We start from the raw sequence: 23869 nt of genomic DNA on the forward strand, positions 1-23869 counted from the left end.
TAGGAAACTCTATCTCTCCTATTCTGAATGACATCTTTGAAGAATAAAGTATTCTTGGCTGCAGATTTTCCCATTCAGCACATTGAATATATCATGGCACTTTCTTCTGGCCTACCAAATTTCTGCAGAGAGGTCTACTGTCAGCCTTATTTGTCTTCCTTTGTAGGTTAAGGATTTTTCCCCCTTTGCTGCTTTCAGGATTATTTCTTTATTTGTGCATTTTGCAAATTTTTAAATATATTACTTAATACTTTAATACTTTAAATATATTACTTAATACAAGAAAATAATTGAAAATCATGATGTCTTTAAATATTAGGTAGCACAGGGAGCAGAGCAGTGTTAGTGAACTAGATCTTATTTTTCATATGAAGTGGCCAATAGTATGGTTTGTATTCGGTTTATCAAAAAATCGAAGGACAAAATAAGGATATTATTGAGAGTTCTGAAAATTAGCACAAGAAAATAAAAAAAATAATTTAGGGAAATTGTATGTAGAATGTGGGACTGAATATAGGGGAGCTGTATTGGAGAATATGGTTTTTATTAACCTCTTTTCTGTACAACTGGATTAGATGCCTTCTGCATTAATTGGTACAATATTTAAAAATTATAATTTATCAACATTGCTAATACTAAATGGTCATCAAAAAATAAGATAGTTCCTAATGTTTTTACTCTTACAAACGTCTGTCATACATTGTGAAGTTATGCAAAGCAAATTGTAGTGTTTCTCTCTTGGTGAGTAACAAACTATCCCCAAAACACAATGGTTTAAAACAATAAGCCTTCACTATTGATCACAAATTGATCAGTCAACTGTGTGGTTCTTCTTATCTCCATGTGTCTGAGTTCACCTGCACACAGGGTAGCCATCTCCACATATCTCTTATCCTCCAGCAATCTAGCTCAGACTTGTTCACATAGAAGGTCAGGGGTCCAAGAGGGAGAAGTAGACCATGCATCTGCATAGCTGGCACAGTACTGCATAGGATCCATTTCCTGCATCATGATGGCAAAACCAAGTCAGAAGTGAGTTTATAGTCAGAGCAAAGGATACAAAGAGACTCTTGATGGTGGCCAGCAGTAATAGTACTGTTCTCAGTTCTTTTTAAAAACACAAGACAAAAATTCTCAATGGTGAGCATATAACTCTGGTTAGTTTGTAATATGAGATTAAAGAAGTAAATGATCTTACTCTATCTCATAACATTTTATTATGTATTGATTATTTAATTTGATAGAAAACATCTATTGTTTAAAAAACTAATTTTAAGTAAGAGAGTCAACAAACAGAAATATATACATTTTCCCAGAACTGACAAGTACACAGATCAGGAAAGAGAGAAGAAAAGAGATCACTTATTTGGGTTTTTAAAAACAGTGACAGAAGTATCAGTTTGTCTGATTCCAGTTGGCTTCCTGCTCCCCTTAAGCCTGCAGGATCACGCCTCACTTCACGGGTGGAGTAGGCATCCTTGCAGTGAGGTGTTCCTTCCATTTAGTGGCTTAGGGGTGGCACAGAGACAAATGAGGGTCAATTTGGCTTATTAACGGTGTCAAAATAGACTGTAAAACAGAACACAGAAACTGTGTGGCAGTAAAGAGAAAAGACAGATTTTACTTCTTGTTACCAAAGGAACTAAGGTACATATCAGAAGAAGAGTCAAATTCTGTCTCTGCAAAGACAAGAGAATTTGAAAGGCTATGGTTTCCCATTTAGGCAATACTAGCATGCCAATCCTCTGAGAGCAAAGGAAGAAGGTTGCTTTCATTTTCACTACTATTCCTGCCCAGAGAGCCCAAGCAGTGATGGCTGGTGAGTGCCTCCGGTTTTCTGTCCTTCATGCCTGTGTTTTGAGGGAGTTACAGCTCAGGAGGAAGGAGTGGGGGACTTGAGGAGCCACAAAGGGGATTCTAACAAGACACAACTGTTTTACTGTGGGAATGGGAGGGCTGGGAGCTCAGGGCAAGTAGCAAGTGTGCTAACAGACAAAGTATTTCAGTTGAGAAGTTACAGCTTCTTGGGGGAAAAAAGGGAAATGTAAAAATCTGGACCTGCATTCTTAGAACCTTCTGGTGATTTTGATCTTTTCTTTGAATTCATACTGACTGAGAATTCTAACCATTTCTTAAGCATTCTTATCAGGGTGAGGGGCCATCAGTTGAGTATATTTCATTTCCTCCATATTTCAGCTCTCTGTATGACCTTCGTTCACAGCAGTGAGCAAGCCAGCCACAATGTGTGCTCTCAATCTCTGAATACAGAGCCACCATGGCACCTCTGCCCAGGGAACAAACATGCATTCTTCCCTAGGTGGCAATACTTACTTATGCTTTACTGCTACAATCTTAACTATAGTATATTTTTAAATGAGGTATGATGAAGATGACAGGAAGTGAAGAAATAACAGGTGATACCAAGCTGAATGTGGTCATCACTAAGGTACTTAAGAAGCTGCTATCCGTCCCTGAGTGTCAGTTTCTCTACCTGTAAAAAAAGCATAGGATTGAGGAAGACTGGTACTACTCTGATGTGGTCCTCAGAATACTAGCTTTGACATCACGTGAGATATTGGTAGAACTAAAGATTCGTTCACTCCACCCTAACCTATTTCTCAGATTTCTGGGAATGGATTATACCTGGGTGCTGCTTTAGGGATTGAGCGTCTGCCTTTGGTTTAGGTCATGATCCTGGGATCCTGAGGTCCCGGGAACAAATCCCGCATGAGGCTCTCCACATGGAGCCTGCTTGCCCTTCTACCTTTATCACTGCCTCTCTCTGTCCCTCATGAATAAATAAATAAAATCTTAAAAAAAAATTTCTGGGAATGGGTGAGGGAAGTTCTGCTTGCCAAATTCTCTGATACTTTTCTATGTTAAATATGAGAACCATGGGCCTAGAATCAGAGATCTCAAGTCCTGTCCATTCTTCAAATCCTATCGTTCTCACAGGCAAGAGACAATCACAAGATCCCGTCAACGCAATAAAGGTGGTTGCCAGCACCATGCTTAATAGCTTTTTGGAAGACTTGAAGGAAAAGAATGTGTTAAATAAGCAAGAGTTACAAACAATGGGGCAAACAGTGAATGTCATCGCAAATAAGACTGAAAACCTGGTTGGTGATCTCACTGAGAAAACTCAGGTAGTAGGCAAAATATTTAAGGACCATTTCTTCAATTCCGGGAGCCTGCTGAGTTTAAGTGAGTATCTCTGGCCAAAGGACTAGTGATTTATTCCTTATCTGTTCTGCTTATGCCATCTCTGTCTTCTTATTTCTATTTGCAAGTGGAGAATAAACCATCCACATCTCCAGTAACTCCTTGCCTGAAGGCCCCGGACCTCCAAGCCCCTGGGTCAGCATCTGTAATCACTTTATACTACTGCACATCTTCCTTTTTCATCAGCAACTGTCATCTTCCATCATCCCATAACACTCTTTATTCACTGTGTTATATCTCCCCCTTGCTAAAATGGAAATTCCATGAGGCATGGAGCTGTGTCTACTGTGTTCATTAATATAGCCCCAAATCATGGAAATAACACCTGATATATAATAGGTGCTGAGTAAATACTTGTGAAATGCATAAATGGTGCTGGAACTCTAGTATATTCAGGGACAGTCTTAGCTAATCCATGCTATTCTGGCCACATGCTACAGACAAAAGATTCATTCCCACATGTACAAAGCGCTATAGAAAAGAAAAATCCACTTCTTCTGCTTAGCTGTGGCTTGGCCCAAGAGATAAATCCCTGAGAACCTAGATTGTCTTTGTTAAGGGAGTACCTAGGGAATTGGAGGGTTACTGGAACTAAGTGTGCCTTTCTCTCTGAAGCATGGGTTGGCACACTCTCTTTGAAGGGTCAAGATAGTCAATAGTTTAAGTTGTTTTGTTTTGTTTTTTAATATTTAATTTTTTTAAATTTTTTAAGTTTTTTTTTTTAACTAAACGTTCTCTGTCCCAGTGACTCAAATCTGATGTTGTGGCATAAAATTAGTAATAAGTACAAAATGATTGTGGATGTGTTCCCAATAAAACTTTATTGACAAATAGTGGTATTGAACTGACCTTGACCTGTAGGCCAAATTTGCTGACTCCTACTGTCAAGTACCATATATACATGAGTATAATACCACTTCCTGGAACGTCCTTCTGGGATTATTTTGTTGTTGCTGAAAGACTACCTAACCTTATAGAGATGTGTACTTTCTTTCCTCAGAATGAAAAATGCTATTGCAGAGAAGCCTTGGTTAAATATTTTGATTATTCCTTGAATCATATAAACACGAACATAACAAGTTCTTTGTTCCATGGAAACTCTGCCTCCTCCTTCACTTGGCAGAAAGTCATTGTCCTTTAAGACAAACCTGGAGCTTAGAAAATGGGCCAAACTTCCAGCCCTTAGAGGGTAACCCCATGCCAAACATAGTCACTTCCTTGTGAGTGTAAGGGAGTTTTAGATGTGGAGGTTCTGGAAACATAACAGCAAATCTCCTTTTCCTATTCTTTCAGAATCCCATGCTGAAAATGAGGATGAGTGTAGTGAGTCATCTTCTGCAGGTGAGTGCCTTCAAATCCCACATCACAAATGAAAACTCTCTGACTTCTAGTGTTGTCAGAATGCACTGTAGTAAAGACCTAGAAAGTGTGTTTTTAGTCCATTTCCCATCTCTGGAAATAATCTTCAGAGTAGAATATTGATCCTAAACCTTTGTTCATTCCACCTCAGAATCTGAAGATGAAAGTGAAGAAATTGAAGAAGACGAAAAATGTTGAGTCATCCCAGGCACTGGCTCTTCCTCTAGCAAGTGCCACCAAACCCAGTGGCTCATGTAGACCCTCATACCTCACTCAGGGTAAGGCCCTAATAACAGGGGCCCTAAGTTACAGTAGAAAGACCACTGACATGGGTCCAGAAACTCTGGGTTATTTCTTCCTTTCTACACCTAACCAAGTCAAAGTAAGGTCAATATTTATACTCCTACTTTCCCATCTTCTAAGAATCTGGAAGTGAAAGTGAAGATCACTAAAATGGGGAGAAGGCTGGAGGCCACAGGCATGGCTTCTCTCTATGAGAAGCAGTGTCATGGACACCTGGTGACATTCTGTGAGCTAACATAGACAGAGGCTTATGGTATAGGGGAAAGAAAACTGGCATAAAACCCAAGCAATCTCTATACTGAGCTCATCACTGCCACTGTGTGATCATGCTCTCTGGTATAAATAACCCAACCTTTCTGAGACTCATAGCTCTCAATGAGATTAACAACATCTTTAAAAGATTCATAAAACATCAGAGTTAAGCAACTATAGAAACAGAACAAGGATGTGGTTAAGGAAAATACCTTAAAAAATAAAACACAACAGGATGAGTCACACATACTGTTGATCACTAAAGAAACGGATGACTTATTGAACCACATTAAAGAATCACAGTGTCTGGGATTCCCTGGGTGGCGCAGCAGTTTGGCACTTGCCTTTGGCCCAGGGCGCGATCCTGGAGACCCAGGATCGAAGCCCACATCAGGCTCCCGGGGCATGGAGCCTGCTCCTCCCTCTGCCTATGTCTCTGCCTCTCTCTCTCTCTCTCTCTCTGTGACTATCATAAATAAATAAAAATTTAAAAAAATTAAAAAAAAAAAGAATCACAGTGTCTAGAAAGGATTAGTGGTAGTGCTGTGCTCTGAATACCATATTTTCAAAAGTTCTGGACAAGCTTACAAAGGCATAAACACTTTGTAGTCTTTACTCACTGTTACATCCATTCATATATATTTATGAATACACAAGAATTTATATATATATATATATATATATATAAATTGAAAACCTATTATAAAGATCCTGCTTTCACAGAGTTAATAGAGGAGTGAAGATACATATATGATAAACATGAAGGAAATAACCAGTACAACTCAGGCAACAGATAAAAGGAAAGAGGTGAGTCCCATGGGCCAGGGTGAACAATTATGAGAAGTGAGTTGGGGTCATATTTCAGTACATATCTGACCAACAGAGAGGGGGTTGTGCCACACTCTGAAGTGAAAGTAACCCATAGAGGAGGACCAAGCCCAAGGGCACTGAGTAAGAAATGGACTTGCCACAACACAAGGCCAATCTGATGGGAAACTAGGAAATTAGGGGGGACATGGTGAGAGGAGATGTTATGGACTCAGGCTGGAGCTACCATATTGTTTGCAGCCTTTTAGAAGTTGAGAAAGACTTTGGATTTTATTTGCAATCTAAAGTGTGGGATTTTGGGCAGCCCTGGTGGCCCAGAGGTTTACCGCTGCCTTCAGCCCAGGATGTGATGCTGGAGGCCCTGGTTCAAGTCCCACGTCAGACTCCCTACATGGACCCTGCTTCTCCCTATGCCTGTTCTCTCTCTCTCTCTCTCTCTCTCTCTCTCTCATGAATAAATAAAAAAAATGTTTTTTTATAAATTTATTTTTTATTGGTGTCAATTAGCCAACATATGGAATAACACCTAGTGCTCATCCCATCAAGTGCCCCCGCTCAGTGCTCGCCACCAAGTCACCATCACCCCGCACCCACCTCCCTTTCTACCACCCTTAGTTCGTTTCCTGGCGTTAGGAGTCTCTCATGTTCTGTCTCCCTTTCTGATAATTCCCACTCATTTTTTTTCCTTCATATTTATTCCTTTTCACTATTTTTTATATTTCCCAAATGAATGAGGCCATATACTGTTTGTCCTTCTAACAAGATACATCCATGAAGGCAAGAGAAACAAAAGCAAAAATGAACTATTGGGACTTCATCAAGATAGAAAAATCTTTTAAATTAAAAAAATAATAATAAAGTCTGGAAGTTTTAAGTGGAACAGTGATAAAAGTGCATGGCACCAGAAAGTCCAAAGGTGTTCAAATATTTCATTTAAGAGATTATTGCTTTTAGGATTGAGGTGTAGTAATGGAGACAATTGATTATATCTGGACCTCTTTTGGAGGTAGAGTCAACAAAAGCATTATTAAAAAAAAAATAATACACAACATCCAAACCTATCAAATCAGATTTCTCGAATAGGTGAGGGAAGTTCTGCTTGCCAAATTCTCTGATACTTTTCTATGTTAAATATGAGAACCATGGGCCTAGAATCAGAGATCTCAAGTCCTGTCCATTCTTCAAATCCTATCGTTCTCACAGGCAAGAGACAATCACAAGATCCCGTCAACGCAATAAAGGTGGTTGCCAGCACCATGCTTAATAGCTTTTTGGAAGACTTGAAGGAAAAGAATGTGTTAAATAAGCAAGAGTTACAAACAATGGGGCAAACAGTGAATGTCATCGCAAATAAGACTGAAAACCTGGTTGGTGATCTCACTGAGAAAACTCAGGTAGTAGGCAAAATATTTAAGGACCATTTCTTCAATTCCGGGAGCCTGCTGAGTTTAAGTGAGTATCTCTGGCCAAAGGACTAGTGATTTATTCTTTATCTGTTCTGCTTATGCAATCTCTGTCTTCTTATTTCTATTTGCAAGTGGAGAATAAACCATCCACATCTCCAGTAACTCCTTGCCTGAAGGCCCCGGACCTCCAAGCCCCTGGGTCAGCATCTGTAATCACTTTATACTACTGCACATCTTCTTTTTTCATCAGCAGCTGTCATCTTCCATCATCCCATAACACTCTTTATTCACTGTGTTATATCTCCCCCTTGCTAAAATGGAAATTCCATGCTGTGTAGACACAGCATGGAGCTGTGTCTACTGTGTTCATTAATATAGCCTCAAATCATGGAAATAACACCTGATATATAATAGGTGCTGAGTAAATACTTGTGAAATGCATAAATGGTGCTGGAGCTCTAGTAAATTCAGGGAAGTCTTAGCTAATCCGTGCTATTCTGGCCACATGCTACAGACAAAAGAGTCATTCCCACGTGTACAAAGCGCTATAGAAAAGAAAAATCCACTTCTTCTGCTTAGCTGTGGCTTGGCCCAAGAGATAAATCCCTGAGAACCTAGATTGTCTTTGTTAAGGGAGTACCTAGGGAATTGGAGGGTTACCGGAACTAAGTGTGCCTTTCTCTCTGAAGCATGGGTTGGCACACTCTCTTTGAAGGGTCAAGATAGTCAATAGTTTAAGTTGTTTTGTTTTGTTTTTTAATATTTAATTTTTTTAAATTTTTTAAGTTTTTTTTTTTTTAACTAAACGTTCTCTGTCCCAGTGACTCAAATCTGATGTTGTGGCATAAAATTAGTAATAAGTACAAAATGATTGTGGATGTGTTCCCAATAAAACTTTATTGACAAATAGTGGTATTGAACTGACCTTGACCTGTAGGCCAAATTTGCTGACTCCTACTGTCAAGTACCATATATACATGAGTATAATACCACTTCCTGGAACGTCCTTCTGGGATTATTTTGTTGTTGCTGAAAGACTACCTAACCTTATAGAGATGTGTACTTTCTTTCCTCAGAATGAAAAATGCTATTGCAGAGAAGCCTTGGTTAAATATTTTGATTATTCCTTGAATCATATAAACACGAACATAACAAGTTCTTTGTTCCATGGAAACTCTGCCTCCTCCTTCACTTGGCAGAAAGTCATTGTCCTTTAAGACAAACCTGGAGCTTAGAAAATGGGCCAAACTTCCAGCCCTTAGAGGGTAACCCCATGCCAAACATAGTCACTTCCTTGTGAGTGTAAGGGAGTTTTAGATGTGGAGGTTCTGGAAACATAACAGCAAATCTCCTTTTCCTATTCTTTCAGAATCCCATGCTGAAAATGAGGATGAGTGTAGTGAGTCATCTTCTGCAGGTGAGTGCCTTCAAATCCCACATCACAAATGAAAACTCTCTGACTTCTAGTGTTGTCAGAATGCACTGTAGTAAAGACCTAGAAAGTGTGTTTTTAGTCCATTTCCCATCTCTGGAAATAATCTTCAGAGTAGAATATTGATCCTAAACCTTTGTTCATTCCACCTCAGAATCTGAAGATGAAAGTGAAGAAATTGAAGAAGACGAAAAATGTTGAGTCATCCCAGGCACTGGCTCTTCCTCTAGCAAGTGCCACCAAACCCAGTGGCTCATGTAGACCCTCATACCTCACTCAGGGTAAGGCCCTAATAACAGGGGCCCTAAGTTACAGTAGAAAGACCACTGACATGGGTCCAGAAACCCTGGGTTATTTCTTCCTTTCTACACCTAACCAAGTCAAAGTAAGGTCAATATTTATACTCCTACTTTCCCATCTTCTAAGAATCTGGAAGTGAAAGTGAAGATCACTAAATTGGGGAGAAGGCTGGAGGCCACAGGCATGGCTTCTCTCTATGAGAAGCAGTGTCATGGACACCTGGTGACATTCTGTGAGCTAAAGTAGACAGAGGCTTATGGTATAGTGGAAACATACCACTATATGTATGGTATATGACAGTATGGTACACTGGCATAAAACCCAAGCAATCTCTATACTGAGCTCATCACTGCCACTGTGTGATCATGCTCTCTGGTATAAATAACCCAACCTTTCTGAGACTCATAGCTCTCAATGAGATTAACAACATCTTTAAAAGATTCATAAAACATCAGAGTTAAGCAACTATAGAAACAGAACAAGGATGTGGTTAAGGAAAATACCTTAAAAAATAAAACACAACAGGATGAGTCACACATACTGTTGATCACTAAAGAAACGGATGACTTATTGAACCACATTAAAGAATCACAGTGTCTAGAAAGGATTAGTGGTAGTGCTGTGCTCTGAATACCATATTTTCAAAAGTTCTGGACAAGCTTACAAAGGCATAAACACTTTGTAATCTTTACTCACTGTTACATCCATTCATATATATTTATTTACACACATGAATTTATATATATATATATTTAAATTGAAAACCTATTATAAAGATCCTGCTTTCATAGAGTTAACAGAGTAGTGAAAATACATATATGATAAACATGAAGGAAATAACCAGTACAACTCAGGCAACAGATAAAAGGAAAGAGGTGAGTCCAGGGTGAACATGGGCCAGGATGAACAATTATGAGAAGTGAGTTGGGGTCATATTTCAGTACATATCTGACCAACAGAGAGGGGGTTGTGCCACACTCTAAAGTGAAAGCAACCCATGAAGGAGAACCAAGCCCAAGGGCACTGAGTAAGAAATGGACTTGCCACAACACAAGGCCAATCTGATGGGAAACTAGGAAATTACGGGGGACATGGTGAGAGGAGATGTTATGAACTCAGGCTGGAGCTACCATACTGTTTGCAGCCTTTTAGAAATTGAGAAAGACTTTGGATTTTATTTGCAATTTAAATTCTGGGAGTTTTAAGTGGAGCAGTGGTAAAAGTGCATGACTTTAGAAAATCCAACGGTGTTCAAATGTTTCATTTAAGAGATTATGGCTTTTAAGTTTGAGGTGTAGTAATGGAGAGGGTGATAAGTGGTATATCTGGACCTCTTTTGGAGGTAGAGTCAACAAACCTATGAATGGATAGATGGCTGTGGGTTAATGTAGGAGGAAGAGGAATCAGGTTTAGTCTAGATTTTCAGTTGGCAACTAGGTAAGATTCCATTAACTAAGGAAGAAGAAAACTTCTAGTTGAGGGAAAACTTAGAAGAAACAGATGTATGGGAGTGGACAAATATTAAGTCCTTCTCTGTTGTATCGTATCCCAAGGATGTTGAATACACAGGTGGATCTGAGTTGTTTTTGGAAGAGGCATGAGGAAGCAGTCTCAGAATGCAGGAGCACATCAATGGTGTGTAAGATTATGTGCTTAGAGAGGCAGCCTGTGGAGAGAGGCTCACAGTGGATAGCAGAGGGTCTGATATAGAAAGATGCAACTTTTACAGGTGTGGCAGGAAAGCAAGATCCAGCAAAGGGCAACCAGCTTGGGGAAGAATCCTAGAGAACACTGTTCAAGGAAGAGGGAGACACATATGAGACAGGGCCAAATCAAGGTCTGAGCCAGGTTCTTTTTGGCCAGAGGAAGTGGAGCTCAGAGCACAGGGACAGTCAGTGCCCTTCGACAGGAGGAAGAGTATTTCTTCTTTTGATTAAGAGAAGAAGGACAGTAAAATGGGGAGAGAGACATGCAAATTAACAGATTGGTGGGTTAAAAAGATGTAATCATTCTTACACAAAAGTTTTGGATGGAACAGAAGGCATGATTCCCTATGGGAATACAAAAGGTGGCGGAGGGAGGATACTTGATAGCTGTTTTCAAGTATTTGAGGTAATGATTCACCAACAAGCAGTGATAGACTTTTCATCTGTGCCAGATGATCATTCCAGATGCTGGAAATACAAAAATTAAACATACTTTCCCTGTCCCAATTAAGTTTACCATACAGTAAATACAATTAAGATAAAATATAGTCATTGTTTTTATAAGGCATTTACATAAAATAATTGAAACACCAGGTAATTACATATTGAAGCCATAGAAGTATTCATGAGCTTTCACAGGAAAGGAATTAGATATTTTTCTGGATGGTCCCAATAGAGGAAATACATACCAATGCTTATGAGGTTTGGACTTTGTGATCCTCAGAACTGTTCAGAACACTGTAGAACACTGAAAATTCTCCATTAGTGGAGACGTTTCACTAGTGATAATAACACAGTATGGATGTTGGGAGTGGAGTTCAGGTATCGGAATAATGATTTGCCCCAGCCAGAGGAGCATGAGGCCTCCTTCCAAATCTTAGGTACTGTGTTTATGTGAGTCTAACTGGTTGGGTCTGAAAGATTAGTCAGCGTCTTGACCACTGATAAAAACAGAAAGACAGTGGGGTCAGCAAGAAGCAGAAAGAAAGAGGAGGTACTCAAGATTTTAGTTTTTGTCATTTTTTTATATAAAATGGTTTTCTGGGATCCCTGGGTGGCGCAGCGGTTTGGCGCCTGCCTTTGGCCCAGGGCGCGATCCTGGAGACCCGGGATCGAATCCCACATCAGGCTCCCGGTGCATGGAGCCTGCTTCTCCCTCTGCCTGTGTCTCTGCCTCTCTCTCTCTCTCTCTCTCTCTCTCATAAATAAATTTAAAAAAATTTATAAAAAAATGGTTTTCTTATTACAGTAAGCTTTTTGAAGGAATGGCAGTAAGTGTCCCCGAAAAGTGAGATTCCACTGAAAAGATCTCCATGGCCACAAGGCAGGGGTGCTACTCCCTAAGGGTTATTTTTCTCTCATAGTTCTTCAGGAAATCCAGGCCTCCCAAGTCGAAGTGCGGAAGCTTTGTCCCTGTAAACATTCTCATGAACCAAAGACAACAAACGTGCACGAGGTAACTAACATGCCTTGGAAGAGGAGCACAGGAGACTGGCCACTCAGATGACACACTGGGAGCTCACTGCGAACTTTTGTTCTTGTTGGGGAAGCCTTGGATCAGCTCGAAAGATGTGGGATGATATTTAGCCATGTCATCTAATTAAGTGGCCCCCACATCAGGTTTTCTATCTGTTTCAGCCCATCCCTCCCACACACATGCAACTCCTCCCCACCCCTGCCAGGCAAACGTGGGGAACCCGGCGCAACTCGCTCTGTGTCTGTTATTTGCAGATATATCCAGTGATGGAGAAGGAGGGCCGAACACGCCTGGCCCTCATCATTTGCAACAGTGAATTTGATTATCTTTCTAAGCGACAAGGCTCTGAAATTGACATTTTGGGGATGCAAGACCTGCTGGAAAACCTGGGATATTCAGTGGTTATAAAGGAAAATCTCTCAGCTCTGGTAATAGCCCAGGATAGTGAGACAAGCTTCTTTTCTTCTCTTTCCTTCCTGGATTTCTTCTTTCACAGTGGGAAGAACATAATGTATGTTTCTCCAGAATACGCATTCCTGGATTTCAGCCTCTTCCAACAATGCACATTTTTATAGCAAAGATTCATAGATTAGTGTTTCACTAAAAATGTTGGATATTTCTACTGCTTTCAATTTGGGAGGCACTGATGATTTGAATGTCTAAGTGTGACACAACTGCAAGGACTTTATAATTTCAATATTATGTGTCTAAATGTAAAGCCAAAAAAAAAAAAAAAATAAATGTAAAGCCAAGAATGTACTTAAAAAAATAAGTTGTGCACACACACACATAGAAAATGTTGTGATCCTGGCTCTGCCAAAAAATACTGAAGATGACTTTGGATAAACCATCTTAAACTTATAAAGGAATTTCTTAAATGTCTTACTTCATGTCACTAGAAAACAGTCCGTCAGTCTCTGTCTCACTTTTTTTTCTTAAGATTTTATTTATTATTCATGAGAGACTCAGAGAGAGAGAGAGACAGACAGACAGACACAGGCAAAGGGAGAAGCAGGATCTTCACAGGGAGCCCCATGTGGGACTTGATCCCGGGTCCCCAGGATCACGCCCTGGGCCGAAGGTGGCACCAAACCGCTGAGCCACCTGGGCTGCCCCCAGAGTCTCACTGTTTTTTAATGAAAACTTAGGGGAACTTCAACAAGTAGCACATATGAAAGCAGAGCCTTCAGGTGGGTGACCTGTCACCTTACATGTCCCTCCTTATCCTCCACCTCCCAACACCTTCTGCAACCTAAGGTTCTACTGAAAACCACCTGGCTACACAGTATATGAAAAATCCACTAGGTGCAGTGAGTTGACCATCCAACTCTTGCTTTCAGTTCAGGTCATGATCTTAGCATCCTGAAAACGAGCCCAGTGTTGGGCTCTGTGCTAAGGGGGGAATCTGCTTGGGATTCCCTCTTCCTCCTCTTCTGTCCCTCCCCCTCACACACACTCTCTCTCTCTCTCTTTCTCTCTGTCTCTCAAATAAAGAAATATATCTTAAAAAAAAAAAAAAAACCTCTGCTAACCTTTACATTTTATATGTCTAATTTTCTGGTTTTATGTCAAAATGAAATTTCTCTTACAATTCTCTTCTGTCCAAATCATCTGATTTCTTAATGCCTGCCCCATGTATTACTTGAGTACAAACTATATATGAAGAGATCCTAGGTAGTAACTCTGGAGACTCTTTCAGGAAATGAAAACAGAGTTGAAGAACTTTGCAGCCCGCCAAGAGCATAAATTCTCAGACAGCACGTTTCTGGTGTTCATGTCACATGGCACCCTGGATGGAATCTGTGGCACAAAGCACAGAAATGAAGAGCCAGATATTCTTCATGATGACACCATCTTCCAGATTTTCAACAACCGTAACTGCAGGAATCTTAAAGACAAACCCAAGGTCATCATCATGCAGGCCTGCAGAGGCAGTGAGTCAGGGTTGGGGGACCCAGGGAGGGGCCATACACCTTTTTCTATTCTTCTGGCATCTACCCTTCATTTTTCCAGGGATGAGTAAGAGAAACATTTTAGAACTGCATTCAGGTCCAATCCAGAAAGAATTAAGTCTGTATCATCTTTTAAGAAGTGTGAAGAACTAGGATAATCACAAATGTCCCACTCCTTTGAGACTAGGTCATTCTAAATATAAGTGGGCTTTGTATGATTCCTAGTCAGTGAGGTAGTTGCTCTAGTAGGGAGGTAGTTTCTCTAGTTGTAAGATACTTGCATTTTTAATAAATTCCATATTGAAATGTACTGAAGTAAGGGTATAATGGTAAAGAGATTTTGTATGTGTGTCTGCGTGTGAAACATCTTTCATAAGACAAGGGTGTCTCTCCCAGGAGGTGACGGGGCCGTCTGGGTGACTGATGTGGGAGAAGCATCTGCATGGACATGTGACCAGCCCTTGCAGTGCTACATCTTCAACGATGCTATAGAAAAGACCCATGTGGAGAAAGATTTCATTGCTTTCAAATCTTCGACTCCACGTAAGTGACTTCAGAGAGAATTCTCTCAATCTCCTATCAGTTTCTAGATTACAGGCTTCGCTATGATTCTACATCATCACTAATATAAAAACATTTCTTCTCTACTGATATATTTTATGTAGATAAGAGGTTTTAAATATTGAGTTTTTTATAGCTAGAAAGATATAATTCTTGATTTTGGAGGAAACCCTCAAAATAAAGCAGATTTTCATGAAGATCCCAATATAAATAAGTGAAGAATTGTTTTTGTTAGTTAATTTTGTTTAATGTAGCAATGGCACAGAAGTGTATTTTCGTCTTATGGTTTGGTCCACCCAATGATCTACTAGCAATTGAACTAGACAATCAGTAACACTATCGCACTTGTGTCACACATTTTAGAACCTCTTAGTTGGTTATTTGAATTTAGTCTTTAAAAAATTAGTTAACATTAAAATGCCTGACTTCAGTATAATGTAGCCAATGACTGATTATCCTTCTTTGGCAGGAAAGACATAGCAGAAAATAGAGAAGATATGCTGAGTCGCTCATGGTCAAACCCACAGGAAATCTATATAGTAGTCGTCCATGATGTTGTTTTATTAGTGATTTACAGAACTGGGGCAATTTCCAGAATCTAGTTGACACAAATCACAGTTCTAAGTGCTCTGGTGTAGTGATTACAAACATTGATGTGCACAGAATGTCACCATGTAGAGTTCTGATTGGTAGGTCTGGAGGGTGGGCCTGAGATTCTGCTGGCTCGTGGCCACATGCAAGGAGCAAGGGACTGAAGGATACTCTGAATCTAGTGTGGGGAAACAGGGAACAGGCTGTACAGGGAACACCCATTCCATACCTGCAACAGTGCTGAGATGGAGCTGGCATAGCAAGGGGGAAGTGGGAGGGGTAGGTAGGGGCCGTATAATTTGAGGGCTCATTTAAGGAAGGATTTGGCCTTTTATGTTAACATACTTTATTACTAATATTACTTTATACTAATAGTAATAGGAGATTTTGGTGAAACACAAGCCATGAAATGGTAAGATTGACCTTTTTAGATAACCACTCTGGGGATTTTGTGGGGAATGGATTATGATACAGCAAGACATACAGGAAGGCAGGTTGAAATGTTACTGCAGTATTATAGGTCACAGGTGATAATGACAGTCTCAGGAAGACATAGCTGTTGAATCCAGAAATAAGTACTCTATAATATTTGTATGACCTAATATTTAGTGGATATGGCAAGTGAATAAGAAGGAATGACACAGGTGACTCGACATTGCAAGGGATGATTATGATGCCTTCATTAAGATGGGAATCCTGCAAGATAGCATGAGGTGCCTTCAGCATATTTCAAGAGGAAAGGAAGAGAGTTACAAAGCTGTATTTTTCAGAAGAGATTGGCATTAGGATTTGAGGAGATGCTTGCCTAAGAATTATCTTTAATGTTCTAAAAATGGATGAAATTACCTGGGAACAGAGAACAGGCTGAAAAGGCATCCCAAAGTGGAGGCTTGAAGAACTGTAGAGACAGAAGTTTTAGTCAGCAAAGTGGACACAGAAAGTATGGTTGGAGGATAAGAAAGACAAGTAGGAGTATGTGTTGTCAGAGTTACCAAGAAAGCATCAGACCAGTGTCTGATTTAAATGGGTGATCAGGTAAAGGTAAGGCCCAGTAAAGTAAGTGTGAGATCTCACGTCAGGGATGACAGCGGGAGAGCCCATTGGTGAAGTTGGTGTGGTAGGGACACACCACACCGGATGGGCAAGCTAGGAGAATGGGAACGTGGTGAGGAAGACAAGCCTGAGAGACATAACTACAAAAAGGAAGAAGAAAGAGGAAGTAGCTGCAAGTAAAGGGACAGGTAGGAGACTGTTGACTTTGTGATGATGGGACAGATCTGATCTCATTGCAACGGTAATGAGAGGCAGTCGCTCAAAAGATGTTTGCAATAAAAAAGGAAGGGTAAGATATTACAGTAGGAAACAGTACAGATGAAGAGGAGGTCCAGACTCAAGGATTGTCACGATCTAGATTTTTTGGGGGGGGATTATGTAGTAAGTAGCTAAAGGAATTATGTTAGTGGAAAAAGAACATAATTCCCTCAGAGCCATGGGGGACAACTGTGGGTCTTCCTAGGAACATGCAGGGGCGCTTTTGATTGACAGCCCAGGACAGTTTTCTCCAGGCTTGCTATGGAAACCCGAGGTTCCAGCTTTATCCAGATTTGCCTTTCTCTCTCCTCCAAAGCATCAAAATCAAACCACGTCCAAGAGATATGGCTTTAAGAGTCTTCCACACTTACACAAAGGCCACATCTCCTAATATTTTAATATCTCCCTTTTATTTGCAGATAATGTTTCTTGGAGGTTGAACACAGATGGCTCTCTCTTCATTTCCCACCTTATCCACTATTTCAGAGAGTTTTCTTGTTGTCATCATTTGGAGGAGATTTTCCGAAAGGTAGGGGTCTTCTTGTCTTTTCACTGTTATGTCCTGGAAAACCATGCAACCATTTTCAAACCTTTATTTGAGAACCCTGAAATCTGGTGACACTCCTCCCCACACTGCAGGTTTACTTAAAGAGGAGGGTTTTTTGAAGTGCTGCAGAAACCAGTGTGGGTTTCTCTGATTCTGATAGCCTTGCTTATTCAGAAAATGCTTTTGAGGATGCTATTTTATTCATGTATGCACTATAGCCAAAGGAAAAACTAAAAATTTCTTCTGTGTATACTACCTGGCCACAGCCTTAATAGACTCCATAAATTTTCTCACTTCTAAGAGAGAAGTCCAGATTTCCCTCTTAGGAAATCTCTAAAGATTTTCTTTACTACCTTAGGTTCAAAATTCATTTGAGACGCCGAATACAATGATCCAGATGCCCACGATTGAAAGATTATCCATGACACGCTATTTCTACCTCTTCCCTGGGAATTAAAACTCGTATGAAGCATCTCAGGTAAATGTCTCCAAGAAACAGACTTGGGTGCTCCCGGCTCATAGTCTTACATAGGGTCGAAAGTAGGGATGGAGAATAGATGTCCACTAGTCAGAGCCTCCTCTGCATTTTCTTAATGGCCCTGATTTCCTTTGAAATTGTAAAGGAATTATAAGTCTAATGGTAGCCAGCTAGAAAATCCTTCAGTCTTCATTTCTCTCAAGGACCTAAGGGGGTAGAAAATATTTAGTTCTGATGCATGCACAAAACAAAATAATTGGCCATGCATAGACAGCTGCATGTGGCTTCCTCCTCAAGAAGTCACTTTAGCTGAGTTTCATTCCTTCTCTGTGATGTTTGTGCCTGGACCACAGTCATCTGATGGCTGCTGGGTCCATGCTGAGGCAAAGAGGCCCCGTGCAGATCCTCCCATTTAGGGATGATAGGCCCATAGGCCTTACATGAAGGCCCACCTCATAGCAGAGATTAATTCTATTTGTATCTTACCTTCAATAACACCTTAACTTATGTTTTTTCTCTCTAATTTTTCCAGGGAAATTGAGCCATTTTGTTCTCTGTGAACCTACTATTTTAAAAGGTGAATGTTTGATTATGAATATTTTTATACTAAACTTCCCAGTTGCCCACCCTCAACCAACACCAAGCTAAAATCTGTGTCATATTGCTGCTGAGTTAGTGCTGAATAAATTTTTTTAATTACATTTGTTTTCTCATTTTATCTTAAAAGTAAATCATTTTCACTACAAAACAAAGTTTAAGTATAGAAAAACAAAAAACTGCTTAGTGAATAAATAATATTATAACACTAATAGGTGTCCTGATATTAAGCAATGATTATATTCTTGGGATGAAATCTTTGTCATAGAGGATCATTCATTTCTTCTCCATTTGAAATAATATTCCTAATATCTGATTTAAAACTCCCAATTTATATTTATAGATTGAGTTATTTATTTTGATTTATTTCTAACTTGGCCATAAGGTATTTTTAATAATATTTTTTAATGAACTAAAAGTAGTATTTTTTGTGAACCCTAGAATGTCAAAAATCTTTTATGCCCGAGTTCACTTATAAGTTTACCTAAAAACATATATAAAGATCAGTGTGAATTTATTCCTTAGTAGTAATTTTTAAAAACTATCAAAATGTTGATTTAAAAAAAAAATTACCAATATATATCTGCATCTGTATGTTCATTATTTTAACATTCAAACTGCAAATGAAGGCTAATTTGTAAAGCACACACAAAAAAGATTTACTTTGCTTTAATCTTGAGAACAAAAGATTATGTAAAAATATCCCTTTAGAACTGAAAGTTATAAAGAGGGAAGTGAAAATCCTTTGTTCAGCGAAATGATCTGTGTTCTCTCTCCTCCATCCTGTTGTCTCTTTCTCTCCGTATATACAAACTCACAGATGCATTTAGAAACATAACTGTATAAAATACTCTATGACCCACACTCTCCTTTTTTCAAAATAACTGCTGAGGATCATGGTGAGTAACACAAACAGCCAGCCTGTGAAGGAGTAAACCATCTAGGGCTGAGTTGGGGGTGGGGAGTCTCTGAGGTGTCCTCAGGCTGTCCCTTCTGTCCTCTTCACTGAGCACTTTAGATCCTGGAGGTCAGGTCTTGGTTAGAGTTTGGCTGTGGGAGCCGCAGCTCTTACTGGCACCAGGAATACAGCCCTCCAGCCACCAAGAAAGAGGAAGAGACAAGACACAGGCCCCTCCCTTTCAGGGAGCCTTCTCTTCCATCATGAGTCACAAAGTAACTCATGGCAGCCCAGGAGCTGAGAAGTGAAGCCTTTGTTCCATGTGGCCAAATATGTAGCTAAAAACACTGGTGTTCCTATTAGGAAAGGGAGAAAAAGCAGACTCTCAAGTCTCTTCCATGGTCTCTGCAAGAGACGACTTCCACATTTGATGGCTGCCTGGTATTCTGTTTAATGGCTGTATCAGAATGCATTTTACAAAGTTATGAGGTTTCCAAATTTGTTATTACTTACACAGTTTTATAATAAAAATGTCCTCATATACATATCTTTACATCTCTCTCTGTTAATATTACTGGAATATACTCTCAAAACTAAAATGACAGGGGCAAAAACATTAAAATTTAAATTTTCTAAGTAGGTAGTACTTGAAAAATTATCCAAAAATTATCCAAAAATTATCCAAATTATCCACTCCCCTTGAACTGAATGTAATATGGCCCATTTTTCTATATCTTCACCAGCATGATGCATCATCTATTCTGTTAATTTATCAGGAAGAGGACCTTTCCTCTTACCTGAATGACTTGTTCTTACTTGAGAATTTGCTAACCCCTTGCCTGAACCAATCACCCCCCTCATCTCTGTAACTACATGACTTGCTGCTACCCTACTTGGAGTATTCTCTGAATTAACACACCTTATTAGCAACCTTACTGCTCTACATGAAGTAGCAGGCCTTCTCCTGCTTCTGATATTCCGTACATCCTTGATTATTTTTCCACAGTACTGATAACTTATGACACACCACACAATTTGTTTACTCTTTATATGTTTATCTCATCCCATGAGAATATAAGCACCACAAGGGCAGTGAATTTGTTCCTTTTCTTATGGGATTCACAGAATTTAGAGCAGTGCCTGGCAGAGAGCAGACACTCAAATTTTGACTAGATGAATGAATCCATCTACAAAATATTATGTTGTGGAGGTACAGAAATAAAATTTATATTTTTGTAAATGCCTTTGCAAAACAAACTATTTTATTGGCAATAAAAAACTTAGGGCTTTTTTTGTGATTTTGTTTTATGTTTCTCTTTTGTTTGTTTTTTAGTTAGGGATTTTTTTCCCTCCTATTTTATCAAATCTTCTTATTTCTTTATAGATTCTCCTTTTGGAACATCTATTATTTGTGCGCTAAAATTTTATAATACGTTTTTTTCTTCATATCATCTTTTGTATAAACACTGTTCCTATGATTGTTCTCTGCCTGATGTAATACCTGTCAGGCAGGAAACAGTGAACAAGACAGGTATGTTTGCTACATCTACAGAGCTTGCTTAATATCTATATCTAAAACATGCTGCTAATGTCTGAATGCTTGTGTCCCCACAATATTCGTATGTTGAAATCTTAATGCCTAGTGGGATGGTATTAGAAGGTCTCTGCAGGGGCGGGGGCACCTGAGTGGCTGAGTGGTTGAGTGTCTTCCTTCAGTTCAGGGCATGATCCTGGGGTCCTGGGATCGAGTTCCACATCGGGCTCCCTGTAGGGAGCCTGCTTCTCCCTCTGCCTATGTCTCTCTTTCTGTGTGTCTCTCATGAATAAATAAATAAAATCTTAAAAAAAAAAAAAAAAAAAGGTCTCTGGGGGTTCCTGGAAGTCATGGGATGGGGCCCTCATGATTGGGATTAGTATCTTTTAAAAGAGGCTCCAGAAAGATCTCTGACCCCTCCCCCCATGTGATATTCAAGGAGATGTCTATAAGGGCCTTCACCTGACTGTGCCGCCACCTTGATCTCAGAGTTCCGGCCTCCAGAACTGTGAGCAGTACATTTCTCCTGTTTACAAGCCACCCCATCTATAGTATTTTGCAGCCCAGATGGACTCAGACACATGTCAGATTTTAGAGTGAACTAAAAATCTTAGTCCAGATCTCTCTTTCTAGAACCATTGCGTTGATGACTGGCACTTCCATGTGCACTCTTGTCCTTGCTGGAAACCTTGCTTTACAAATGAATTTCTTCTTATTTTTCTCCTTTTACATCAAATCTATCACCAACACTGCTAATTCTACTTCCTGATTTCCAAATCAATTCTGTCCTCCCCATACCCACTCTCGGCGTTTCATGTCAAACAGCCTTTACCTTCATCAGAAACAGTGCCTAGACTCTTCCCTGGTCAACTGCAACCCACCTGTGTCTGCTTTGGAAACGTGACTGGACTTCCATTAGAGAGACTGCTCAGTAAGGAATGTCAGCCATCAGTTTACTTGTTCCCTGTCCTTCTCAGAACGAATGCAAACCTATTCTCACAATTCACAAACTCTGTTGCGTCCTTAGTCCCTTCAGCTCTTCCTCTTTCATCTGGAAGCCCATCTACACTGAAGGACTTGCCCTGTGCTATGCTTACTTGCATCTCCATGTTCTATGGGCCCTTTTATGTACTCATCTCATGTCCTGGAATGATCACATTCCCCATTTCCAAAACCCTTTCAGCTGTCTAATCCCTGATTATTCCTCATAATAGTAGGGTTAATAATAACCAAAAATTTCAGTAACAATGATAATATGTACAAATGGAAAAAAATTCATCTTGAGTGTTTTTATTTGTGCTAGGAACTTGGTAAAACATCCATAAACATTTCCTCACTGAATTCATGTCAGATACTGGCTTCTCAAAGAAATTTTCTTTGATAATTTTCTTCCATATATTCAGTATTCCTCCAACGTTTTTTCATGTGGTTTAAGAGACAGTATTTACCAGACAGGGTCCATGCAAGACAAGAGACATCAATCCGTATAGATAAAGAGATTAAATTTAATATTGAGATTTTGCAGTCTGGTGTTCAAACACTGACAACAAGAAAAGAGAATACAGAGGAAACGCTAAGCTGTATCTGAAGCCCAAGGAAGCATCTAACAGCCAATTCTAAGGTGGTGGAGTAGTAAAAGAAGGAGCTGAAGTCATCAAAGCCAAAATGTTGCAAAATTAGGATGCGGACCTCTGAGGCAGGGGCTTGGTGGAGGAGCTGTTGGTGTTCTATAGCCTGGACATGGGAGCGCCAGTTCCTCAGGGGGTGGGGCGAGGTAGGCTCCAGGAGTGACGGGATCAGCTGGATCTGAAACTAACCACTGCTTCTGGGGGGAAGGGTCACTGCTGACAGGAATGGAGAAATGAGTAATTTCTCCCTCTTGCCCCTAAGTTTTCTTATACCCTTCTTTGCTCCTTAATGGCAGAACATAATGAGAGGTAGGCTGACCATAGTAAAGTGGAGTTTCTAGAATTCCAGTCCCAGTACATAGAGGTGAGAACCATGCCTGGCATTGTCCTCTATAGCTTGTCAAGTTCATTCTGCTCCTCTTTTCTTGATGCTACAGTAGCATTGCGGCCACCACGACCACCACCACAACAAAATAATAAAGAGAAAAGTTGTCCATACCTGTATCACTCAGGATTCAATCAAAAGACAGAAGCATTTGGAAGCTGGTAAAATGGTCTATGTGAGGTTGATGCTTCTTTATTTATGGCTGGAGCCAGAGCTCCACTGAGAGGAGGTGACTGAAGATGGATTTAAAATGAAGGGAGCAAGATGAGCTAAAACTTCTAAGGATCAGATAGAAACCAAGGTAACAGTCATCAGCCTCTCATTGTTTCCAAGCCTCCAACTTAGAAATGGATGTGTCTCTTGCAGGAGAGACTCACACTAAACTCATACCTGGAGTTAAATATTCATCTGAACCAAGAGTTGCAAAACCTAAAGAACAAACTCTGGCTGGACCCAGAGCAGTTAGTGCCTGGCTATTTTCCCAAGCCACACATGTGAGTGGTACTGCACCTGAGCTCTAAGGAGGCTTGTGTCCTTCACTGACATTCTACATTTAAAAAACACATGGTTGCTGCTTCCAAATCTTCCAGATTTCATGAAAAATCTGGAAAAAATACATTATGTGCATACATTATGTGCATTAAACTAAACTTTCATTTTCATGAAAGGAAATTTTGAGAAACCCAGTTCTAACTTAGCTATAGTTAGTTTTATATTGCATCAGTATAAAACTAAAAATATGACCTGCATATCGTGCACTACAAATATGTATGCATATATGCTTATAATATCAATTCCTTGAATTTCTCTTCCCTTCTACATTCTTTTCCTAGATGATATCCCATTCAATTTCATGGTATTTAGTATCATCTATATGTAGAAATATTCTCACTGCATATACTCGACAGATTTGTCTTCTGAGTTTCACAGTAATATTTAACTAATTACCAACTCAGCATCTCCCTTGGAGCATAATTCCAAAATTGAATTTGCATATATTACAGACAGACTTAGGAGACATTGTGGGTTCAGTTCCAGACCATTGCAATAAAGCAAGTATCGCAATAAAGTGAATCAAATGAATTTTTTGGTCTCCTAATGC

At 39.7% G+C, this 23869-nt stretch overlaps 1 protein-coding gene across 1 annotated transcript; it reads left to right on the forward strand.

Moving 5' to 3' along the window:
* Nucleotides 1-1774: 1774 nt before the first annotated feature.
* Nucleotides 1775-18426, forward strand: LOC112925944 (caspase-12). Its single transcript, XM_072729926.1, is given in 11 exon segments — nt 1775-1819; nt 2956-3204; nt 4516-4563; nt 7168-7416; nt 12540-12580; nt 12582-12713; nt 13985-14219; nt 14634-14780; nt 17120-17229; nt 17606-17725; nt 18258-18426. Coding segments are annotated over 10 exon segments (1317 nt in total). The 5' UTR covers nt 1775-1812; the 3' UTR covers nt 17705-17725; nt 18258-18426.
* The last annotated feature ends 5443 nt before the right edge of the window (nt 18427-23869 follow it).

The sequence above is a fragment of the Vulpes vulpes genome, chromosome 12 (assembly GCF_048418805.1).
Source record: "Vulpes vulpes isolate BD-2025 chromosome 12, VulVul3, whole genome shotgun sequence".
NCBI classification, from domain to species: Eukaryota; Metazoa; Chordata; class Mammalia; order Carnivora; family Canidae; genus Vulpes; species Vulpes vulpes.